The sequence below is a fragment of the Ambystoma mexicanum genome, chromosome 3q (genome assembly GCF_040938575.1).
Source record: "Ambystoma mexicanum isolate Mex_15411 chromosome 3q, UKY_AmexF1_1, whole genome shotgun sequence".
NCBI classification, from domain to species: domain Eukaryota; kingdom Metazoa; phylum Chordata; class Amphibia; order Caudata; family Ambystomatidae; genus Ambystoma; species Ambystoma mexicanum.
The window spans coordinates 845,897,344-845,924,304 of record NC_090926.1 but is presented as its reverse complement, the minus strand read 5'-3'; the positions used below and the strand labels follow the sequence as shown (position 1 = coordinate 845,924,304).

Sequence of the window (26,961 nt, the reverse complement as noted above, 5' to 3'; positions counted from 1 at the left end):
TACAAAGGTATTGTGCACTGTGCACAATGTACATGTTATGCACCGCTTAGAAACATATTTCGCAGAGGGGAATTACATCTTGAACAGTGTAAATGTGGATATTCTACAATAGTTTAAATTGCAGACAGATTTTAGGTCATTTGGGAACATGGGATTCATCGTGGGTACATGGAGACATCGCAGAGTATGATTTTTGCTTAGTTGATGTTTGTGTGAGCCGCAGCATCTTTGGGTTGCAGGAATACGTTTTGCCAGGCTTGTGAGCTGGATGGCTGAGGCCATAGAAGGGGGGATGCAGCACACCTCATGTGGGCATCTGGTGATAGTATCACAAAAGGCTGAAGGTGAGAACAGAATGCAAAGCCATCTGGTTGTGTTTTATGTCTGGATTGGATTTGTAGATACAAGGGGCATCTTCCTGAGAGCACACGGGCTTGTTGTTACATGGTGGGTGAATCAGGGGTTTGTTAATAAAATACATGCAAGGCGTGCTTTAAGGACAGAGCTTGTCTGCTGTTTTATTGGCTCTCGAGGAAGAAAAGCAGGATATGTGCTGCAGGCTATATGATCTGAGATGGTAGTTGCAAATAAGGTGACATGGAGTTCCCCAAGATGTATGTTGGCAAACATGTTGTTCGAGGCATCCAGAAGTGAAATTGGTCTTTAATATAAGGGAGAGAATCAATCCTCACACTTAAACATCAGTCTGCTTTGTTCATATTGATTTTTAAGGGTGGGGATCGATTCTCTCCCTTAAATTATAAAAGAATTTCACTTCTGGATGCCTCAAAGTTTTTGTCAACATACTTCCTAGGAAACTCTAAAATGGGTGGAAACGTCTGGAAACTATAATATTTTCCAAGCAGGTTTTAAGAAGGGTATAGGGATGGCTCAAAACTGTTTTATAATTTCTCCATTGTCCAAACAGTCCAGGGAGCAAGACAGATCAGTCTATCTGGCCTTTCTGGGTATAGCCAAGACATTTGATTGTGTTAACAGTACCATTCTATGGAGAAAACTGTTTACCCAAAGACGTCCCCCTGCCCTGATTAGTATACTTGTTGCTTTACATAAAGACTCCAAAATAAAGGTTAGATTAAATGATTTGGGGTCATGCACAGATTGGATTCAAACGAATAGAGCCCTATGTCAAGCCTGTTTTCTTGCCCATTCTTTCATTTTTATATCAGTGACATGAATCAATGTTGGGATACAGTACAGAGCTATTGCCCAGCTATTGGGCAAAAAAGCATTTAATATCGTAATTACTCTAATGATATGATTATTTGTGACATGACCCCGATTGGTCTGTAATGGTCCTTCGAGAAGCTAAACTTATATTTGCTGGGCTTAGATCTTCACTTAAATATTGTCAAATCAAAGAACTTTATTCTGAATCTTGATAAATCAAGGTGGAAAAATATTACTTGGAGAATTCAAGGCCGCATTTTAGAAGTAGTAAATCGGTTTAAATAGCTGGGTTGTTTTTTCGATGTGAAAGGTAGTAAATCAATGCTATATAAAGACTTTAAATTATTATTTTTAGCCACAACTGCACAATTATGGCAATTTGACTCCAAATTTAGACGATTTTCGGCCCTTTCCATTTTGAAGTTATACAAACAAAAATGTTTACCCAGACTAATCTTTGGAGCTGAAAATGTTCTCTATATAGTAAGTTACATACAGCGATAGGTAAGGGAGTATGTAAAGCTCTGTTACAAAAGCCACTTTTGTGTGAGTCACACCTTGAGTGGACTGACTCCAATTCAGAGGAATTGTCCGTAAATCCTAATAAGACTAAAGTAAAATTATTTAGAAAAGATTGGATTGAAAATAGAGAGCCAATGCGTAATGGGTGCTTTAATGATCACTTTAGTGGTCAAGTAGAGGGTATAACACTCTGGCAACTTACTTGATGAGGTATACCTCAAGGAAGTTCATAGCCGAGACTCTTAGGTTGAAATTAAATGTACTCCCTACTACGGATATGATTGGTGCTCGTTTAAAGATATCGAAGGACAAAAGAGTGTGTCACTACTGTGCTTCATGTACAGAAACTTTAAAACATCTTTGTATTAATTTCCCTATGTTATCTATAATTTGGGCTGAACAACTAGATATATTTGTGTGCAATGCGGCGGGATTGACTGATTCACTGTGGAAACGAATTTTACATTTTAATGAAATGTCATTAGTAACTGCAATTTTAGACATTTTGAAGTTGGTTTTGGATAAGCAATTATGTAAAATTAGAGATTTATTTATTATTAGAAATGTTTGTGTATTATTTGGTGTGTTAAAATGTGTCACTATTTATGTAGATGTGTGAAGAGTTCTGCTTGTGAACAAAAATGCACTATGAAATAAATAAATAAAATAAGGTGACATGAAGGAATGTAGGAAGGCATAATATAAGGTGCCGGCATGTTTGGGGAGATAAGAATTTTACTGCCGGTTCAAAGGAATGATTATTGTTTCTCTTTCTTCTCTTGTATTTGAAGTATTTGTGAAAAGCCTTGCACATCACATACCGGGTTAAAGTTTCTCTGACAAATGGGTCAAGTTAACTGTTGAATTGTTTTGAGTTAATAAACCAATTATATTTTAGGATTTCATGACTGATTACAATGAGACCACATGTAAAGGGGAATGTGTTTAATAAATATGTCCAATGGGGTTAGGGAATGTGGGTGGATTAGATTTATTTGTATTAGGGTTAGCCAATGGATTTTTGTGGAATTACTTTGTAACAGAATATGTGTAATTATGTAAATTGTTTCAGTGTGTATAAAAGGTGAAACTTTGTTGAGCACTGGAAGGAACTGTTAGTTGTCAGCTTCACAAAGCTGACTAACACTTTCTGGCCACTTAGATGTAATTAACCTTGCTTTTCTGAAAAAGTGCATTCATTCTCTGTTGGAGCTGTTTTTTCACATTGGAATTTGCAGTTACATTCTTACAACTGGGCCTACTTGCTTCAAGCTTTGGTTCTTCCTTTCACTCTTCTTCCATGGGCTCTCCCCCTGCTCCACCTACGGAAGCCAGAAACCTCAGAGTTATCTCCAACTCCTCTCTCTCCTTTCTCCCTCATACTCAGGACATTGCCAAAAAGTCCCACTTTCAGCTTTTCCTTCTGAAAGGAATCCTACCTTTCCTCACTTTCCCCCAGAGACTCAATTTTACCTGAGCTCTGGTTCTCTCTATGCTTGACAATTGCAATAGGCTCCTCTTTAATCTCCCTGTTTCCACTCTGCAACCCCTCCAGCTAATTCAGAATTGGGCAGCGAGATGTATCCTTGGCCTCAAGCCCAGGGACCACATCTTTCCTGCCCTACAAAGTCTTCACTGGCTCCCGATCGCAGCATGGATTTAATTCAAATCCCTCTACATCATCTACAAGGCTGTCTGGAGCCTGGGAGCACTCTATCTGCAACTCTTTTGGACCAAATACTCCCCCTCTAGACACCAGCACTCCTCTGGCACCAACTCCTTGTGCGTGAAGCGGTTTTCTAAACAGAGAACAAGTGGTTGATCGCTTTCCTCAGCTGGCTTCCTTCTTTGGAAGTGCCTCCCTCTCCATCTTCGTTTTGCGCACAACCTCCTTAAGTTCCAGAAATGTCTCAAGACTTTCCTCTTTACCTCTTCCTTCCCTGTCTCTCTCCCCTGCTAATCGCACAGTAGCCTGACTGGTGTGCAGGGCCCTTATGCATCCTCGGGCCCTGACCTCCCACATCTTATCATACCAGCTGCTGTCTATCCTATGCACTTGCCTCGGCTCACCCTCCACCACTGCAGGTTGCACTTACCTTTCTTCATAGCATTTCACCTGCTACTTTCCATGAGCACCATAGCCCCTCTCCTCTCTCCCCTCTGCACTTGCACAATCTGAACACTCACAGGGCATATTAGGTTTGTCTTCCGCTCCCCATTGTTAACATTGTTGTAATTACATTGTCTATCATCACCTTTCCCCTCCCTGTTGCTTTGAAACAGTATTTACTTCCTGTATAAGTGCCTAACAAGCGAACCATAAATAAATAGAAAAATAGTAATCATTTAAAAAAACTGGTAAATAACATACAACGTAAACTAAGTTGTATACATGATGCGTTTTTCGATCTAAACAATGTATCATGACAATCATCTAACCTATAATTTCACAATCCACATCGGACTCTCATTAAGAGCCTGACTTGCACAAGTAAGGAATTGCTGTTGCAATTGAGGCCAATATCCTTTAGTGAAATGTGCCATATGCAACATATGCCAGCAATACAAATTGTTGGACATTGCACAGGAGACTGGTAGAAATTCTTGGACAGTCCACTTAACCGGATATTCATGGTCCTATGTACAAAAGAGTAAGCGTTCTTTCGTTTGGTTGCATTGTTCTAATGTCTATACATATTTTCCCAGCATGCAACGGATGCTATTCCCCCAGACATGCTGCCAAGATGACATCACTCTGTGCACTTTCTCACACTTACTGAACTGCTTACGTAAGTGTATGTAATGCATTTGGAAATGTTTATGAATGCCTGCATAGGATTGTGTGGGGTCATTTTTAATGTGTGCTAAATGATGGGTCGGATCCATCTGGAGTTTATTTCTGAGCCAGAGCTGAACCACGAAATTTCAATTTCCGAACCTGCCTTTGGTACTGCCTCACAAATACAAGTGCATCTCCACCAACATCCGAAAGTGTTTTTCAATGGGAATCAGGCCGTCTGTGTTGCTGCGGGATCTTCTTGTAGATGCCATCTACCATACTCGGACTTGACTGGCAGTATTTAGGAATCCTTTTGACAGTGGGCTAAAAGTAACACAGGAAACCTGAGCTGCCTTGATTTCTGTGAAAATTGTCAAAACATATATATAAAATAGGATGGAGGGGACTGATGAGTGGGCGCTTAAATGCTGTGTATGGGTCAGATCAAAATGCACTCTTTTGCGTGCGTTCACTCATGCTTGCAGTGCCGTCCACAGCGCACGACTCATATTCTCTCACAATGGCCACTTATGTGGATCTATAGTGGTGCGTGCATAATGAGCATAGTTTAACGTACACTGCAAAATCCAAAGGTACATTTGCTTACAAAGAATACACATTGTGTGAAACATGTGTAATATATATATATATATATGCAGAAAACATGTCTTTTTCCAGATGCATGTCACATATTATGGCCAAAAAGCCTCTAACTTGTTGTGCCCCTCTCTCCAGGTCCTTATAAGGTGTATTATATTCATTTGCTCCCCTTAGATCATCAACGCTCTCATGTATAAATACTACAAGAATAATTGTGGAGCTCATTTTTGTAACACTTTGAATAACCTCAAACGCCTTCTTTCTGTAAATCATTACTCTATTAAAATAAATAAAGAAAAACGTGTTTTTGGAGAATAAAAGATTGCACAAAGTCTAATGTGGTTTGGAAAACTATGGACAAAACATTGAACAAAACACAAACACTCCAGACGCATTTCTCAGACAAGTGATTTTAAGGAAAGTAAAACCTGGGAATTATACGGCAGTTATTGCTCAAAAACAGTGTGCATTCTAGACACAACCATCTGTTCAGCATAACCTGCCGTTAATGCGTCGCTAAATTACTATTGCGGTGCGTTTTCAGGAAACACTCAAGAGGGAGCCAGGAACAAATATGATATTTTGGCTGGAGGGAAAGGACACAAGAGTACAAGTGTTTCACTTTGCTCCTACAATCCTGCCTCATCACAGAACCCAGTGTAGTAAAAACTGCATTAACAAACACGCAGGGCTTATATTATGGACATTCGTTATTTCATTACTCTACTTTCTTTACGTGTGTACTTTATGGCAAATGTTTTAAATCTTTGGCTAAACTAGGCTCTGTTCCCCTCCGTATTGCCTGCCTTGTACTGATAAATGATAATTCATGTGAATTTTCTGGCATAAGGCATTACTGTGCGTTAGGGGGAAACTGGACCAGTGACTGAGGAAGACAAGAAAAACATTTCAATTTGATGAATGCAACTTGGCCAAAGTACGTGTATTTACTCAGCTAATGCCCATTTAAATGTGTGTTTTTATGCTATTAGAATATGTTGCCAACACTCACCCAGCGCTGTTGCAATAATTGCCACCAATTTGGAGATATAATTCGACCACAAGTAGCAAACACAGGCATTATGTAACCTGGCATGTTAATAACCTGATTAAAGCATTGGCAGACTTGACATTTTTAAAGCATATTCTAAGATTTTATCATTGAAAAATGCTTTGCATAATAATACAATCTATTCATTTTTTATGGGGACAGCGTTTTGTTGTAGGAATTACTAGAGAGGTTACTTATCAATGATATGGTACAAATGGGCAAATTAACATTTCTGCTAATAAGGGTGGCATTACAATCTTAATTATGAACACGGTCTGTGAAATCATCCAAGGTGCAAGTGAGTGATTGAAATCTACTCCCCATCAGCTTCTTCTCTACTCTCCTCTTCACTTCCTTTCACTCTTGCATCTTTCTATTACGTTCCACATTCTCAGTTCTACATTCTCATCCTACCAATCATATCAATCTACCACCAGGCCTTGATGATACACAGTTAACAACTGAATTGTCTTTTATTGCAAGCAAAGGAATTCCCATTTGTTTGTTTTTTTTTGTTTTATTTAAAGCCAAATGCAAAAGGTAGAATACTATTGGTTCTGTGCATGACAGACAGCATGTATCCTTTGAAGTGTTCCTTCTCTTTTTAGTATAAATGATGCCTCTGATTTACAGATGGCTACCGCTTTTGTAACTGATTTTGAAATCAAAAATGTTTTTGTGTAAGTAAACAAATTGGCTTGGGAACTTTTGAAAATGACACTGAGTCCTGCTGAAGATTAATTTAAACGTAGCATACGGTTTGTATTTCCACATTATACTTCCACTCACCCTATAATACTAGATTATTACGGTGAGATGTGTCAACAGACAGGTGCCTGATCTGCAAGGGTTTCCCTCATGCCAAATACACGTTTAAAATTAATCCTACATGAGAAACTCTAACTCAATTTCTGCATGTAGCCATTTCCATCTTTCCATATGTTTATGTTAGGTACTGGGTGCGCTCACTACTGCTGGCATGCCAGCCACTTGTGCACAGCACAAAGAATACATGTGCTGTTTGAAATATGGATGTTGATAAGTTCAATTATGCACCCATTTGCATTTAGGCCCATCTGGGTACAACCCCCCAACACCCGTTTTTAAAACACAGATGAAAGTGAGACTGTCTGAAGTTCATGGCATAATCCATTCAATTGAGCTTCCAAAATGAGAACACATCCGAGAGATTCCCCTTAGCAGATGGAAATCCATCACACCAAACCCATATGATGAAGGAAGGATGACATCCCTCTGGATTAAAAACAGAGTTGTGTGAAAAAATGGCATAATAACCCAAATGGATTCTGTTATTGGTTTAGCTAGCATTTGTCTGCCTATCACGTATTCCTATGTTTCTTTTTAAAATGTGTTTGGTACATTCTTGTATGCGTTAGGTCCCATTTTTAAGTCTGACTTTGAGTGACCAGTACCTGTTCCCTTAGTTCTGTCTCCCATTTATAATTTGCTCCTCATAACATACTACAGATGTCGCATGGGTTAAGGCTCAGTTCTAAAAGATGTCCAATAGGCACCGTTTGTTTAATGGCCATTGCTGATTCATATGAGCTCAGATGTTATATGCCCATAAATATCTCAACAGCTTAATGGACATGGAGACATACATCCTTCCAAGTCCCCATGAACGGGAGAGAAGGCAACACGGATTCCTGCTTCCCTACAATTCCTCTGCAGCGACATAACACAATGGGAGAGGTCCCACAGTGCTGACAATAGAGTGATCCCACATGCCAATAAGGCAAGTGGTTGTATCTATGTTGAGCAGTTCTGCTGTAGTTCCTTGTATCACGCCGCCAGACCTCACTTTCACTTGCTCCTTCATCCAAATCAGCCTCACCTCCATTCACTTGTTCCCCCAGTAGAACACACAACACTGCCTGAATTCTGCTACCACGCTGTGCTTCAGGAAACAACGCCTTCAGTTACACTGTGCTGGACTATGCCATACATCTAGATGTCAGATGTCGCATTCGGCTAGCTCCTGTCCAATGTTTGCACTTTTGCATAAAAGGAGCAAATTCATTTAGGACTGGTTATGTTGTGTATGTCTTTGGAATGGAGCAAACAGGATTAGCCCCATTCCATATTGCACTGGGGCAAAAATGAAACTGTCTGAATGTTTTTATTTTTTATTTTAAAGTACCCTGCGTAACATTTATTTTGTTATTCCATTTTGCATAGAAAGATACACATGCAAATCTGTTGGTTCAGTTTTCTAGACTTGGATTAAAATGGCATGCACAGTAGAGTCCCAGTTTATTTAAAATAAACGCTATTTGCTCTTTTACACATCATGAATATGGAAAACATGGGCAAGACCACTGACACATTTGCATTACATGCGTGTAATATGGGTTAGGGCTAAACATGTTTTCTCTATTCTTTATGGCGCAAGCTGCAAATGTGATGCTGAATGAAACACTTGTGTATAGGCGCGTTATAAATGCCATATCATATCATATCATATCATATCATATCATATCATATCAATGCCTTTGCTCAATTTGACAGCCCTGAACTGGAGTTACAAAACCACAGGTGAGTGGGAGAGCAACATGCATGGAAACGTACAGGGAGATGTATACGGGGCAAAATAACGTGCCCAGTTTACTTGATCACCATCCGTTTTTAGGCTCATCCCTGAAGGTAGATTGTGGTTAGTCTGCTGAATTCATAGAAAGTAAATGCTCTGTACGTGTACGGATTTTCAAGTAGGCATGAAATGGCAACATTCTTCGTGCCAAAGGAGGAGACAATGGGGTAGCACAGATAAACCTATACAGAACTTTATTTGGGACGATAAACCACCTTGCATTAATCTGTGGAAACTTCAATTTCCAGCAGATGAAGTGTGATTGAATGTACCTAATTTTGCAGCAAACCATCTGTTGTTTACTGCTAGACATATTGTTCCTTTTTTAGTTTTGACGATTAGGTGGTGCTGAAAGTGGTAAGAGTGTTAATATAAGAGCCTGAAATAAGGACTTTGAATATAGGTTTGTAATGCTTTTCAAAGCATGTTGACATATGAGGATGGATATATGTAGTTTGGCTATGTGTATAGTAGTTGCCTCCCATTTCCACTCATTTCCCCTCCAATCACACCACCTTTTGCAGTCTTTGGCTCAATTTCTAATGTGTGGTGAATTTGTCAGCCCTTTTTACTCCCAAAATGGCAGCCGCCATCTGTTAATGTTATTTAAAAGTTATTTGTCTTGATTGATGCATTAAAACATATTTACTGCAGCTTTCAAGTTTCACACCGCCCGATCCTCTCAGGTCCAACCAGGATCTTTCGTCTCCTCTATCTCTCTCTCTCTCTTCTTGCAGTGTTCCCCAGGGATCTCACCTCTATCCCTGGCTGTTCAACCAATACCTGGTACCTCTCGCCCACTGAATAGCTTCCTTAGGTTCCAATTTTCAGTGCTATGCGGATGACACCCAGCTCTCCTTCAGGCTCCCCTCAGCCACCTCCTCTCCTCCTCTCATTCCAGATTGTCTGACCTCAATTCAGGAATGGTGTTCCACAAATGATCTCTGCCTGAATGCCAGTAAGACTGAGATCCTCCTCATCAGAACACCAGCTCCCTCCTTTTCTCTCTCTCTCTCTCTCTCTCTCTCTCTGGCCGTCCACTCTGGGCCCTCTTCCTGCCCCTACCTCTGAGTCTAAGAACCTTGGGGTCATCTTCGACTCCACCCTCTCCTTCGCTCCTCACATCTCTGATGTTGCTAAAAAGTCAAACTATCAGCTGCAGCTCCTCAGAGGTATTCTTCCTTTCCTCACTTTCCCCCAGAAGCTCACAGGCTCCAGAGTTCTGGTCCTCTCTAGGCTGGACTACTGCAACAGCCTCTTTCTAAATCTTCCTGCCACTACTTTCTGACCTCTACAATTTATTTAGAACATGACTGGGAGACTTGTCCTTGGCTTCAAGCCAAGGGATAGTATCTCTCCAGTTCTGAAGTCTCTTCATTGGCTCCCATTGCAGCATGGATCAAGTTCAAAACCCTATTCATTGTCCACAAGGCTTGCTGGTGCCTGAGACCGCACTATCTCCAACTCTCTCTTCCTAAACATCTCCCTACTCGAGCTCTCCACTCATCCACCTCCAATTCTCTGAGGGTCAGTTACTTTTCCAAGCAGAGAGTTGGGGGCAGATCTCGATCTTTGGTTGGGGGCCTCCCTCTGGAACAGCCTCCCTGTCATCCTAAAACTTGAGCAGAACCACTCCGGTTCTAGAAGCAACTCAAGACTTTGTTTCCCTTTCTCTCTCACTCTACCTGCAGATGTCCCGATTACTCGATGCACTGGTCACCTGGCTACCCTTGGGCCCAGGCTCCTGCATGTCCAGTTGCACTTCGCACTGCCTCCTTGCTCCCCTAGCACTTGCAGTCTGTATCTGCAACCATACAATCCCTTCTCTCTGCACTTATGAGCCACATCTGGCTGCACTCTTGCTTTATCTGTACTTCTCCCTCCCCTGCACTTCTCCCCTTCCACCTCCCTGCATGTGCACAAACTGAATGACACAGAGCCTAGTAAGATCGTTGTTTTGTCCTCCCTATGTTTCCCCCCTTGTCTTGTCATGCCTAGAAACACTTATGTACAGGTGCGTTATAAATGCCATATCAAATCAAATCATGTTACACATTTGACATTAATTTTTATTAAAAATAAACAAGGTAGTGTAATAGTATGTTTTGGTTTAAAATGGCACTGGGAATGTACATTTAGTGATTTGTGTGGTGTTGGTGTAGTGTTTTTGATGTAAGCAGCACCTGATTGGCTGTTTAGTTGATGATGTCATTAGGATGTGATTGCCTGTGTTTGTTTCTCCTAGTAAGCCATTTTGTTTCTAGTAAGCGCAATGCTGTGTTTTGTCTGTTTAATTGATGTGTTCGTATTTGGTAAATGAAGTAATCCATCTATTTCCACTGCAATTTAGTACTAAGTGATTTTTGGCCTGACATTGTGTTAGGTAAGTGCTTGATTATGTCGACACTCGCTCTGCCTCAGGAAGGCTTCAGAGTGTGGCCCCTCCGCCCCTGGTCTGTCTGCACACGCTGCAGTTGCTTGATTTCCAACGTTAGTCTAACTTATTCTGAGCCATCAGCGATTTTGCTTTTCTAATGACGCCCCCGGCTCCGATTTTGTTTTACTAACGTTAGAAATATGCCAGCAGTGGATTAATGTTGTTAACCTGCCGTCGGCACGTATTTTTGATGTTAGTGTTTTGCTTTCCTGATCCTGCCGACGGCTCTGAATTCCTTTTACTAATGTTCCAAATATGTCCCAGCGGCGGTTTAACAACATTGAAATGTTTGTGATGGCCACCATTTTTCTTTCTTTTTCTTTTATTGTTACTAATTTAGAGCCAGCGGCAGTTTCGCTTTCCTAATGCCTCCGCCAGCTCTGATGTAAATAAACAAGCGCCTTCCTGCAACTCTCCCTCTTCGGGTCCTCGGTGGGCAGCGGTGAATAGAGGACTATTTGTGCCTCTTTTTTTTTATAAGGGGTGGTGCGCACGGCTTAATTTGTTGGCAGGCGGCACAGACCTTGATTTTTAAAATAGCAGACTTGGCCCTTTTTAAATTTTTTGATGAGCACATTTTTCACTGCGATGTTTTTAAAATGCTGCTATTATCTGTCCTGAACGTTATTTCCTTGCAGTATAAATTAGCATCTGATGTGTAGTGCACAAGCACCTTATCGGCGCGTTCATAACTCCCCAGCACCCAAGTTGATTATTGACCAAACAGAACGTTGTGCTGTCCTGCTCCAGCGATGTGCAACTGTATTTAAACAGTTTACCAAAAACACACCGTTGATTTCCACACTCCACTTTTCAGTCTAGCGTATACGGCAAATAGTGGTAGCAGTCTGGCTCTTTGCTTTAGGAATCTGTGCAGTACATGATATGATGGATGACAACATAGAAGAAACCAGTAATTGAAATAATGTGAACATTTCAGAGCGTGCAGAGTTTGTTGCCCTCCCTAGAAGCGCTTTGTCAGTCCTATAGCCAGGGTTCTAGTCATAAGGAGAGTGGGGACTATGACACACCTTTTGGGAATTGACGTCACCAGAGCTGAACAGATCTTAAAATGAAATATTCAATTTTCATAAAACTTGTGTTCACAATTGAAGAACGATCACAGACCAAATAAGCATTTGCAAAGGGAACCCATATTCATATTTATTGCCGGATAATCATAAAAGGTGTGCAGCATTTAGATCTAAGAATCTGTTTTAAACCAGCATTGACAATGCCAACAGTTTGGTCCTTTGTGTAGGCCTGGGAAAGGCACTTGTCGGGAACTTCCGCAATGGTATTGACTGGCAATTTAAGGGTAGCAGGTCAAAAATGTTACATGTACCTGGGTATCTACTAGCAGTGCCTGGCAAATGCCTAATACTTATACACAAGCCAAAACTGTTGGCTTTCCCAATGCTTGTTTAAGGAGGCCCCGGATGAGTGGTCATGTGTTGAATCCAGTAAAGTTGGTCCGCTGGCACCAAAGGCTGTTTTGTCAACAGTGTGTTCCCGGATTTCTGATCCTTTACCAATGACAGAGCATCTGAGATAGGCCTGGAAGATAACGACCTTAGCTTTAGGCTATGCCTTTTACCATTTACTAGACTCCTCCATCTGGTTCAATCCCAGAATTAGGAATGGAAAATGGAAGTTGTCCTGGCCAGAGGAGGACCTGGGGTGTATCAGGTGGCTTGGGGATATCATTGATAATGGGAATTGGCTTACTTACAACTGGCTTAAATTGAATAAAGATATACCCAGCTGCACTTTTGGGGATTATCATGTTCTTAAAAGAGTTCTTACAAAATCAGTGGATGTGGCAGAGGAATGTTTGGAGTGAGCTCATTTTAAATGCTGATAAAGAGGGTCAGTTAGGCTCAAAATTGTACAAACTCATTATGTCCTCCAAACAAGGAAACAATCCTTTATTGGAAACCTGGTTACAGAGACAGAATGAAGAGATCACTGAAACATGTGGGTGAAGATTTGTGGTAACATTACCCTCTCCTCTTTGAATTTGGGTGCAAGTTCAAGGCAGATTAATATATTGCAGATAGCTTATTGGACCCCGGAACGATTGTGCAAACAAGGCCTCATTGAGTCAGACTTTTATTGGGGATGCATACTTAGGACTGGCACTCTGGAGTGTAGGCTGTGGGATTGTGATAGAGTGAGGTTTTTCTGGGCTGAATTGATTGCTATATTAAACAAGGTCCTAAGGCAGTCATCAGACTATGATTTCCTGACACTGATACTGAGGGAGAATACCCTGGTGGATGAGTTGCCTTATTCCCAAAAGAGATGGTTATTCAGAGCGTCCTTTATGGCTAAGAAACTAATCCTGCGGGACTGGAAATACACTAGACGTCCATTTGTGGATGTGTGGATTCAAGAGATGCACAAGCTATCGTTAATGGAGAGGGTTGTTTACAGCAGTCAGAAGAGGTGTAAATTGATCAATGACACATGGGGGAGATTTGGGGAAGTATATTAATTTGTTTGTGTTCTTTATTATATCAATTGAAGGGAGTACGGAAGAAGGACTGAGGAAGGGTGTGCGCAGGGTTCTTTTGGTTTTGGATTTGTATTATACTGTGGTTCTTGTTTTGAATTCAAAATCTGTTACAAAGACAATTGGATTGAAACACACATAGATTTGCTCTATGATCAAAAATAAAGTGCCATTTCCCCTTTCCGAGACCTCTTTGAGTAAAACGTCCCAGGCATGATTCATCAGGATGAAGTAATGAATGTACAAAATGCATTTCAGTATTTGAGGCAACACATTAAACCAGTGCAAATTAATATTTTTTTTAGGGTTTTAGGGTGATCTGAGTACACAATTATTTTGGTCATTGCTAATCCCACAAACATTCTGAAAATGTAATTTCTAGGTAATTGGTGTGATGGCTTTTTAATGTATTGGTTTAACAGTAGTTGTATGGTTTTACTTATTACCAAGATGGCCCAGAGGCATTACATGAATTGCTCCTAAAACACATAGAAGAATAAGGAGTGCAGTTCAGGTGAAAAATTATGTATCCGTGACACTTGGCCTGTAGGCACCAGTGCATGCGTGGCCTAGAAAGACACTTTTAATTAAATAAAGCTTCAATTACACATTTTGTAGTATGGCCTTAGCAGGGACCTTTATTGCATGTGCATATATTGAGCCAGTAGAGTCTAGGACTCAGGCCCAGTGGAGCTCGAAATTGGTGCATACCGAGGTAAAAATGAAAAGCAAATGGAAAACACACAAAGAGCCTCATCACGAGTTTGGCGGTAACCCTTAAATGCGGCGGTAGCACTATTAGCGCCGCATTTAAGGGTCCGCTAAATCACGGCTTTGGCTGATTTCCGCCCAGCTTTTAGCTGGGGGGAAATCTGCCGAAATTTCGCGCTCTTACCGCCGGCGGGAAATCCGACAGCGGTAAGAGCGCAAAATTTCCCCATTGAGCCCAATGGGGAATGGGGCATTCCCGAATGGGCTAAATGGGGAATGGGGATTTCCCATTCTGCCAAACCTATGATCGGGCACAAATAGCGCTGGTGGGTTTGGTGTTAGGGGAGATAACGCCAGCGCTATTAGCGCCGGCCTTACCATCCAACTCGTGATGAGGCTCAAAGTCAAAACATCTCACATCATGTCGGTTTTTGGTTTTGTTCCACTTTTCTGGCTATTGTCACGGATGCATTTCACTGTGATGGGTGATTTGTCACTAAATGTGCCCAGTTTGTTTAAACCGTCATTCGCACCCGAGGAAGGGCACACAGCAAATCAGGTGGCTGGAACAGCGGGCCAGAATACACAGTGTTCAGCCCGATGCTTCCAGCTACCTGCCTGGGTGGCCACTTCTTTTTTTTATGTGGGCAGGGGACAGGGAGCCTCACCTGTTGCCTCCCCACCTCCCATGTGCCCGAAAAGAAAACATACCCTCCTTCCCCTCCCCTCCCCCCCACTTACCTGCTTCTCCCAATCAGGGAGCACCTCCTGCAGCCGCCATCAAAATAGAAAAGGGACCAAGTTTCTTTTCCATGGCAGCAGCATCTTTTTTTTTTTTTCTCACGGAGAGATTGGGGATTACTGCAATAGCGACAGGCCAACCTCCTGGGGGAAAAAAATAAAACGATTTGCACCCCAGGCAAACCCTGGGGAAATCAGAGCTAGCGGGCCGTTACCAGCCATGTAGGCCCCTCAGCTGGGGCATGATGGCTACATTAATGCAGGAATTGAATTTAAAACGGAAATATCCCTGTGTATGTACAAGGCAATTGTAATATTGGTATAGAATTGTTTAGGCATAGGTCCTATGGAGTGGGCCACAACTTTCTACTGGAGAACAATATTTAATGGCTATGCACTAGTTTGTGACAGCTCTCGCTCATGAAACTAAGAACCATTTAGATCCTGACCGCACCACCAATATTGAGTGGAGATGCTGAAGGTGAACGCTTGGGGAATCTCTCTGTTATACTGGTCTTTATGGACACGGACACATTGAGAAGCTCAACCTGTTTGCCTCGGATCTCCATTCTTCTCTTCTGAGTTGCAGAATATGTTGAACCCTTTTATCCCATTGAGGGAAGACCATGTGGCTGTTCAGGTTATTGGTAGGGAGTAAGCTGATAGTGAATGTGGTCTTTCGTTAGAGGTCTGCAGTCAATGGGGCTTTAATCCATTAGTTGAAGTCAAATACAACTATAACCAGCTGATTTAGTATAGTTGAATTCAAGAAGAATGTGCAAATTCCCAGTGTCATTTACCAATACCACCACATCTACCATTTAAATACAGATAACATCTTTTTTAATCATACAGATTAACACAATTCATCTGCTCTGGGATACGTACAGACCATTTTGCCTATGGCACATAATGCTCAACAGACAAATATACTAATCTCGGTGTCTTTAATTGATTTTGCTGCATAGACACATTCCAACATCTCAGGTACTCTCATCAAAACTGAAAAAAAAATCTTTTGAATAACAAGGCTGGGAGTTTCTCCAGTTAAGGAAGCATATTTCAGGACTCCAAGGTGCCTTAGTTGCTCTCATGATAATTTGATGGCAACAGTAGTGATTTGATGATGTTCTCTTACCATGCTGCACCTGCCACTTTGAACATTGTTAACTATATCAGCCCATTTGCCACAGATAATACAGCGCTTGCAACTGAAATAAAGTTCAAACTGCCTACCAGAGAACAGATCAACCCTGCTACCTGGTGCTTCCATTGTTTGCTGGTATCATTGTTTATTCTTCTCACGTTACCCATAGATTGTTATCAAGTAGATCCTATTCCCTACCCTTTTTAGCACTTGTTCATAGAGGGGAGAACTCTTAGGATTCAGACATGCTCCTGGTAGCTTGACCAATAAGTGTCATAGTGGGGTGATCATCTTTGATCAGCAATGTCCTGATCTGGTCTACGTTCACCAATGTAAGGGAGCATCCCCAACCTCTTCCTACCTGCATATGATTGGTATTTATGGTTGGGACCCACTGAAAAATGCCTTCTGGCCTGTGTACGAAACACCAGATACACAGCTACATGAAATCAACCCCTGTAGATTTGTATCTATTTTCTAATGTATTATCCTTTCCCTAATTTCCACTTAGGTTGTCCTCCAGCATCACTAAATGCCTAACTGCATGGTGTTGCATTGTCGGATGCTCAACTCCAGGGTTAGCAAAAACAAAGAGGTGATGGCTGGAAAGTTTAGACTGAATCTTAACCACTGGCATTGCTCGGGGCAACCCTCCAGACCATCGTTCTTCGCCTGCCAAGCCATTACAGAAGGGGAAAGACCATATGCAAATCAGGCTTGGCCCCACCCCAAAAGGGGCAGTCCAGCCCGAACTGCTAGGTCACATCCCTTCTGCACGAGACCACAAGCATCCATCCATTTGTGTGTTGGGTACGGTGGCTGATTTGGACTTTTATCATTATCATGCATGGGGGTGGCAATAGTATTTGTACTTTGTGAATGTAATCATGGTCTTCCGGGGTGTCATCTGCCCTTGCAGTGTGAGTGGGCCGTTGAAACGGAGTGCATGCCCTTGCCTTCATGTTCGATTATGCATCAAACGTGTTATCCTCTGCACTACGATTCTGGAGCGGAGGACTTCCATTGCATGTGCATGAATGTTCTGCACACCACAGTTCTCTTGAAAGCATGTTTATGTTATTCACTTATGCACGTGTAGTTGCATGGCTGGCCGTGATGTTTGGTGAAGGGGTCCTTTCTTCCTGATGTATCGGGCAGTGTTTGTGAAGGGGTCTGTTCTTCCTGATGTATCAGGGGATCGCCCTGTGTGCTAAAAGTACTTTGTTGTCTTCTTGTCTGGAGGAAAGTCCAGTATTGGCTGAGTGTTTGCATTCTGCTGTCTGTCGACTACTTTCTTTTATTGGCGTTGACAACCTTTTGACATTTGTATGCTTTTGGCGCAGACAATTTACATGTCTTTGAAGTTTCACTCGTCTGTTCATTGGTGTTTCTTCAATTCGGCCCATGGTTGTAACAAGGACGATTTGGAGCACAATGTGCTGAATAAACAAAACTGTGGTTTGTGTGTACTCCGAGTTCAGAGCATATTGCAGAAACTGTCATATGAATAAGGGCCTGCCACATGCAATATTGAAGGCACTAAAAAATAATATTCAATTCGTTCCACAGACTCCCGTGGATTTAAATAACCTGGAGGTTGTCCACGATCACTCATCTCTTTGCAATCATATCAGGGATTAGAACCCAGGCCTCCAGTTCTCAAAGTGAACAATTTAGCCACTTCACCTCATCTTAAATGTGCCTTAAACTAAATATTTATCACAATGCTACATTACGCTGATTAAACAGACTCAATTATTCAATTCACAAGACAGCAAGCTTGTGCATATCTTCATTACGTCTAAGTGCCTATATCTTCATTAACATGTATCCCATTGCCCTGAGAGGGTGAAGTGACCCACTTAGCAAGTGAGCATTTTAATGTGTTTCTTCTGCTGCTGGAAATGGAATTCGTTCATGTACCTGTCGTAGAGGTAGATTAATCTGCTTCAGTAGAGCTTTCACTGCCACCTGGAGCTCAGAGAATAACAATTGTGGGGCACTCTCTGAAATATGCTGCAGACTGTCCACGGATTCCGAGTTGGCGAGGTTCTGCATCCATTCCCACTCATCCCTGTAAATTCAAATAAAACATGAATAGACACGGGATCATTCAAAGCATTCCTGCCATCATTAACTGCCCATTTTGTATAATTTATAAAATGTGATATATAGGCCTGCTTCAGTTCAATGTGTTGTATTTGGAAAATTAATCCATTAGCACAACTGGCAAATTGAAATGACATTACAGCGTTAAAAGAAAAAAAGACCTGCACAAAATGCCTGTATAACACATCGAATGGAACAATACGATATTGCTGCAATGTATGAAAATTAGACAGCAGAATGAGGAAAACTCCATCACTTCACTGGAACAACTCACGAAAACAACAGTACACACAAATCAATGAATACGTTAAAAATGCACATAGTAAAAGTTAAAAGCAAATCCATGAAAAATGATCAGCTTTCAAAATAGTCCATTGGTGAATGCATCAAACATGGTCGTCGTGTAGACCTAGTATTGCCTGCCTACTGCGTTTTCATCAGGTCACCCAAATATTAGACTCAGCCAAGAAAACATGCAACAGGCGTCATGGACATGCTAGCCACATACCGCAAGAATTCTCTAAAAGTACCATGGCAAAGAGGACGCAGTTTCTAAGCCTCCACCTAGAGTTGCGCTGTAGGGGATTACGATATGGCTTCATGGCGCTGGTGAGAATAGCAAACACCACCTAAAATGGCCTTAATACATTCTTTGTTGACCTTGCTGACCACTCCAGATTCTTGGAGCTATCGGCAGAGGACCCAGTGAACACTGCTCCTGGTTCTCTGATGAATCAGGAAGACAGATCCCAGCCACACACTCCTTTATGCAAAGCTAAATCTCCTAACAATGGAGTTGAAGGAAGGTTGTGATCTAGAGAGGAATGTGGGTGTTATCATATGCCACATTTAGACTTGTTAATATTAGCCTGCGTCGCATCTAGATGGGATTGTGAATGTTAGCATGTGCCACGCTTAGAATTGTGAACATTAGCCTGCGTCGCATCTAAATGGGATTGTGAATGTTAGCATGTGCCACATTTAGAATTGTTAATATTAGCCTGCGTCGCATCTAGATGGGATTGTTAATGTTAGCATGTGCCACACTTAGAATTGTGAACATTAGCCTGCGTCACATCTAGATGGGATTGTGAATGTTAGCATGTGCCACACTTAGAATTGTGAACATTAGCCTGCGTCGCATCTAAATAGGATTGTGAATGTTAGCATGTGCCACACTTAGAATTGTGAACATTAGCCTTCGTCGCATCTAGATAGGATTGTGAATGTTAGCATGTGCCACACTTAGAATTGTGAACATTAGCCTGCGTCGCATCTAGATAGGATTGTGAATGTTAGCATGTGCCACACTTAGAATTGTGAACATTAGCCTGCGTCGCATCTAGATAGGATTGTGAATGTTAGCATGTGCCACACTTAGAATTGTGAACATTAGCCTGCATCGCATCTAGATAGGATTGTGAATGTTAGCATGTGCCACACTTAGAATTGGGAACATTAGCCTGCATCGCATCAAGATAGGATTGTGAATGTTAGCATGTGCCACACTTAGAATTGGGAACATTAGCCTGCATCGCATCTAGATAGGATTGTGAATGTTAGCATGTGCCACACTTAGAATTGTAAACATTAGCCTGCATCACATGCATCGCATCTAGATAGAATTGTGAAAGTTAAGTGTAGCAAGGGCCACACTTAGACAGAATTATGAAGGACAGCAAATGCTACACTTAGACAGAACTGTACATGTTAGCATGTTAAATGTCAGGCAACCCTCTAACCAATGTAAGCTCAAACTCTCTGCATACTTATCTCACACAAACTCACACAACCATCTCTCACACAACAAGCTGCACATACTTCACAATACTGAAACAACACATAAGCCTCACCAACAACACACGCGAACTGAGACCGATCCAGTGCTTGCACCAAAGCTCAGCACCCGGTGTATACCGAGTTGAAGCTGCCAACAGAACACCACTCCTCTCACTATCCTACCCCTCTTCACCTTACTAACCCATCGTACCGTATCGTTTACAGATCCGCCAGAGTGCCTGGGGAGCAACTCCGTTGGTGATGGTGCACAGTACAAATACCTTTAACATTTAACATACTTCAAGTTTAGAGACCTTCCATCGCAAGACCAATGTCTAGTTCCCTCGATATGGTGACCTGAGAGACTACAGAAGAAAGAGACAAATCAGGATCTCTGCTAAAATGTAATTTACCACTTGCTGCTAAAACAATCACAACGCTTTAAGATCGGGACCTTCCCACTGAGAATGCCTTGGATGCTTCTGCCATTTATACCAGTAGATTCTGCAATGAAACTAACATGTGTTCGTGAGTGGGAGAGGAGGTTGCAGTGACTCCTTGTGGTGATGCACCCCGGATATCCTTTTGGGTCTCATGCGGGTATGGAGAGTTAGATTGTTTTTATACCATTACCTTGAGAGGCTACACAACTAGTGCTCTCTGCGAGGACACTCACGGAATTGTGTTTGGTACGGTTTGCATGAGTATGGCTCCTCCTTTCCTGTTTTCACTCTATATCCCTCCTCCTGAGTCCATGTGAAAGTGTCTATCATCACTCAGTGATGTACCTCACTCTGCCGCCTTGCATAGGTACACGAGATAGCTGATTGTGCTCAGTAAAGCACACCCGTGCTGACAGAGCAATCTGCTTCCTCTGTGTCCTACTGGATAGAGTTATGTTCCTTTATGCAACATTTTGACTCCCACCATTAAATAGTCAATATTGTAACATTGGATGTAAATGCGCTAAAATCCCCCAACAAAAGGCAAAGAGTCCGGACACACCTAATGCTCCTTGAAACACATTTTGTATAGGTGTGTCATAAATACCCAATAAATAAATAAATAAGCTGAATTCACAGATCACACTCCTACAAGAAACACACCGATAAGTAATTCATTAGGTTGAAGGGGCAATGGGAAGGCCAGATCATAAACTTAGAGGTCAAGGGACATAACAGTGGGGTGGTCATCCTCTTTCACAATGAAATAGACACTCAAATCTTTAGCACCAAAACAGATGGGAAAAGAAGATAGGCTCACTGTAAAATTGACAATATACCCATAGCCATCCTGAACATATACAGCCCCAACTAAGCCGTCCCCAAATTCTGGAATGCCCTGCCAGAAAAAAATTAAATGTTTATGTTACTCTTCTGTCCTAGATGGCGAAGATTGTAACCTCCCACTAGACCCCATTTTCGGTCTAAAATGCACAAATCCTTGTAGACCTTCATCCGAAACAACAACCTGCTAGATGCCTGACAAGTATATGTAATCCAGAGGAACTTGAATTTATATTTTACGCTCAGGTACACTCCTTCGACTCTAGGCTTGACTCCTGAGTAAGAGTCTCATGAAGCTTGTAGCAGATGCCAAAATCTCTTCTATTTTGATCTCAGACATGCACCCAGTGGTCATTTTGATAGACCGTGAGCCCAAGTTGGTAACTAAATACGCATCTCCTCTACTCAAATCAATTCAAAGCCAGCCACCATTGAGCAATTTACACAAGAATTCTTTTAACTGAATGAGGGATGGAACATATCACAATTAATAGTGTGGGATGCCCATAAAGCCGCCCTTCGGGGGTGTCCAATTAGCTACGTAGCATGGAAATACAAACTGGCAAAACAGAACATGGTACAAACCCTAGAGCCCATTAAAGTTATTGAACTGGACTATATGAGGCACCCTGTCCTGGAGAAATGTTCAACCCTCATGCAGGCCAAAATAGACTTTAAAATAGACTTTAAAAACAAACCACAATTAGGGCATCAAGGATTCTGCACAGACATCACTGCACATTATATGGTGGGGCCATCAGGGCAGGTACTTTCCAAGTCTCCTACTAAAGACTAGCAAAAACTAAAATAGAGTTACTGCCCTCAAGACAGAAAAGAGCATCAAGGTAAAAGACATTGCAGAGGAATTTGCAACATTTTATGAGAACCTGTAAACCTGTAGAGGAGGGGCCAAGTACCTCCCTCCAATTGCCCCATCCTTATTACCTATAGAGTGGGAACCAAAGTATGTGACGTATGCGGAACAGTTGAACTAGCAAAGAGAAGAGTGGGGACTCTGTGCAGTACCCATAAATGTACCAGTACCTAAGAGAATCTGAGAGGCAAGGTACCCACTGAAAAAACCGTACCTGCATGCAAGACAATATGATGGCCATTTGAATGAGATTCCTGAAGAAGCAGAGCAGATGAAAGGCAAGGATGAATGGTGACGTCACAAAGAAAGAGATGACGCACACAGAAGAGATGCAGATATTCTATAAGGCATCAAGTAAGTACCAAGGATAAGTGACATCTTGGGATCAAGGTGAAGAAGCTTATGCCAGAGACACAGATGATGACATTAAGCTAGTTTATATGTGTACAGATGCCATAGAAACGCAAGCAGCAAAGTAATCTTAAAAGCTAGCTTCAAGCTTTATAGTAAATAGATTGTGGCAAGCACCAATATATATATATATATATATATATATACATATGGACAAAGAGAAGATGGATGTTTCCACTACGCATTATAAAGCAGTACTGAACATGAACAAGAAGGCCTCACTTCAGTGTGTCAGTAAAAAGCTATTTTAATTACAAATGAATCTCAGCAGAAGGAGTTGGATGAGCCAAGAAGCCAAAGGAATTGTCGACATTGGATACAAATTGTGTGAAAGAACAGAAGACTCCTGTTCAGAAGGCTTAAGCAAAACAAAACACGTCAGAGGACTATTAAAAAACAATATTAAATGCACAAAAAGGCTCGATTTCATGGTGTCCAGTCACGTGGAAGGAAGAAATTGGACGATTGAGGTGGTCACACCTATGCATGAGGGCAGGCTGCGCCTTCACTCCTTACAAATTCTCAGATCACAGTACAATCTCAAGGCCAAACTTCAAAGCACTAATTGACACTGGACCATTGAGGTGATGATGGATTGCTATATTAATTGGTGGGAAGCTAGTCTTTAGATGTGCCCACTAGCACCTGGATGTTCAGTCTGCGTGTTGCTAGACGTAGGTGGAAAAGTACTGACGTGGGTTAGAAGCCAACCAATTTTAGAGGACCGTGCAACATAGGGTATTATAGTTTATGCAGCCAATGGAACGTTGTGCATTTAGTGACGTTTATAGTGGCTATTTTGAGGGAAGGGACTAGTTGCCCCACTTGACGTTGAGTACCCAGTCACTCTCCTTCACGGTTTCATACTGATATGGAACTTATACTTAGACATTCACTTAGAGCCTATCACTTTCCTCAATAGGTTTTGTAGTTTGTCACGTAGGTAGCGATGCAGGTCAATATGTCATTGATGATGATTTTATGCAATATAACCTCAGTTTCTACTAAAATGAGTCGAGTAAGAGGACCAAACGAATGCTGATGTTTGTTGTACTCCCTGTTTTACATACTTGTTAATAAAACAGACTCCCCTTTTGCCAAACTACCTGAGTCATTTTGATTATTGATGTATGAATAAAATCTGCATCCCCATCCATCTCCTGGGCATTGCTACTCATCTTAAAGGGCTGGGCAACCCAGTTCACTTGGTAGCAAAGAGAGGATGGTTCTTTAAAAAGTCCATCGACCATAGACATAAGTAAACTTTAGAGTCTCGGTAATATCGCCCAACCTTTGCCATTTGGCTGACAGGACGTGAAGCTCCCCATAGATAGTGGTTAGTATAAATGACAAAAAAATCCTTGCAAGAAGGGGATGACTGGTCCCCTTAGTTTCTAAAAGAATCCCCTCCCACATCTACGAAGACCAGAATGGACCACAGTTTGAAGAGGCAGGCCTACAATCCCGAGGGTCCGAAGAAGAAAATATGTGAATGTTGAGTAGAAAGAGTGGCAAATTGATGCATGCGTAGTAAAATAAAGAAGAGTAACGGAGGGAGGAGGGATAAACGTAATGTAAGAGTAAGAGTGTAAAAATATATATATATATATATATATATATATATATATATATATATATATATATATATATATATATATATATATATGGGGAATGAGATATTGACGTGAGTGTGGCCGAGCAATATAATAAGTAATATCGTGTGAGAGGCCACAATAAAGAAGATAGGCCCTATACCTAAGTTTTAAAGAACGTTAGAAGAAATCTTAACCTAAAATCCCATTTGTTGATAACGTAGAAACCGGGTCTGATTTAAGACGGCCCTAAATAGATAGATTTAAATTCTGTGAGGAGCATTTTTAGATGGTAAGACAAGTCTTAAGGAAAAAGATTGTAGGAGATTGTATGTGACAGTCAAGTTTCTCTGTTTGTTTTATGTGGTTTTTGCAAGCATGATGACGTCATAGCTAAAGAAATAATGATAAATAAGAGAAGTGTGAAGTTGAGGAAAAGAAAGTGATTGTTTTAATGATATTTTATGGTTGTTTTTTAGCAAGATTAAAGTAAAAGTGTGATTAAATGGGATTGCAACGATTGGTGCTCGCTCATATGGTATTATTATCTTGAAACATGCTTTAAAACTGTGATCAAATGCAAACAAGTGTTAAATAAATTAAGAATAGACAAACTGAGAATGAAGGAGGTTACTCCATCTGTGCATCTCTACAAGCAATTGCCAAAACATGCACCTAAACTTAGACAGTACAGTGCAGAATGGGCTAAAGGAACCGCAGACAAAATGTTTATGCCGTGGATCATTATCAAAGGCAGTTTTGCAGCATATGACAACATATTTGCATGCAGCATATACTGGGAAGAAGCTAGACAAGCACCTAGCGAGCTTAGATCTTTGGAAAATGTACAAACAAGAGAAAGATAAGGAGCCTCCTTTAGATTGGATACTAAATATATGCAAGGAGGGGGTGAAGAGCCCTCTGCTCCACCCGCCCTGTCTGAAATAGAAGACGAGAATAAGAAAGACCATAGGTTATACCTATTAAGGGAACTTAAAGCAGTGGCAGGGCAGGGTACAGCAACCCGGCTTCTGAGTCACCTAGGCAAAGTAGTGGTGAAGGCCCAGAGAAAAATACTGAGAAAGATGTGATCTCTAAAGTCCTGAGAGACCAGGAGAGATGCTATAAGGAAAGAAGCAAATGACCAAGTACATCTCTAGCTATAGGAAGAGAAATAAGAAATGGAAGGGAGAAAGAGATAAAACTGATGAGATAGCACACAAATGTATGGGAGGTCAGATTTTGCTTAAACTCGATGGTAAAGGCATTGAGGATGTAAGACAAAGTGGAGATCAAGATGATCAAGATAAAAAGAATAAAGAAAGGGAAGAACAATTAAAAGGCGAAGAGCGAAATGGAAAGATAGAGAGAGATGAGAGCAGTTCTATCAAGAAGAGCAAGCTAAAAAACAAGGGAGAGCAGAAGACCAAAGAAAATGTGACAATAAACAAAGAACAGTTGATGCACAAGCGAGGCTAGAAAGAAAAAAGAATAGAAGAAGAGGAACAAAAGATAAGAGCAAAAAGAATGCAAAAACGAAGGGATGAGGAGATATGAAGGGCGAATGAAAGAACGGATAGGAAAAAGAAAAAGGAAGACACATTGAGAGAGGAAGCCAGAAAACTAAGAGAATTTGACGATGATATGGAACATAAAAGAAGACAGAGAGCATGCAATCCCAATTATATAGAAAAGGAAGTAATACATCCTTATCCAAAAGTAGTATGGGCGGATATAGAGGAATTCTTCACAGAATACAAGTCATTACCAGGCCTGTCTAGAACAAATCTAGTAGACGAGTTTGACTCGAGGAACATTGGGGAAGCAATCTATAAAGTATACCATGAAATGAGAGCTCAGAAATAGCCAAGGGGGAACTGAAAAAATGACTGTCTCGAGAGCACTCAGTTGTATGACACAGAGGAAGCCTCATGTAGCGCGAGACATAAGGAGCTGTCTTTAGACAGACTGACTCTGAATAGAGATGACAAGGAGAGAAGTTGCACGAGTTGGGCACAAGAATTGTAAAACGAAGAAAGGGAAGTCTTCGATGAGGAGGAGAGAGATAATGCATGGGGTTCTGAGGGATGTTTTTCTATGGAGAAGGAAATGAGATGGTCGGATTTAAACATGGCTGTATCTAAGGCATCAGAGCCATTGACACAGTCAGACCGACCTAGGGGGCAACTCCACGGTCAGAGGGGGGAGTCGGCGCCTTATGTTAGCAGATTAAGATCATTGCCAGGTAGACGGCAATGTGGCAATATTGTCCCTGCAGTGGACAGACAAATGATGAGAGATGAGAATGAGTTTGGGGCTCTCAGTTTCCCTTGTTAGAAAAAGGAGGGGCAAGACTACAATATATACCTTGGCCCCAGATGGACAAGGATAATTTAAGGTGTAAACTCCCGATTTTAACTTCTGGCGCTGGGAAATTGATTCATGAATTAAAGAAAATGACGGGAGGAAACACGTTGGCTATAGGGGACATTAAAGGTCTTTTAATCGCCTTACTTGGTGAGAGAGCTGATGACGTTTGGACAAGGGCAGGGTACCCTTGTGTGACTACAGTCAGCACTGCTCATGATGGAGCACCATTTAA

The 26,961-nt window shown here is 41.5% G+C and overlaps 1 protein-coding gene across 1 annotated transcript in view; it reads right to left on the bottom strand.

Moving 5' to 3' along the window:
- Positions 1-26,961, bottom strand: part of ANKFN1 (ankyrin repeat and fibronectin type III domain containing 1) — a 1,946,563-nt gene that overhangs the window by 483,381 nt on the left and 1,436,221 nt on the right. The window contains exon 14 of the mRNA XM_069654938.1: positions 18,232-18,382. Coding sequence (XP_069511039.1) covers positions 18,232-18,382 — 151 coding nt within the window. The remainder of the gene's footprint in view (positions 1-18,231; positions 18,383-26,961) is intronic.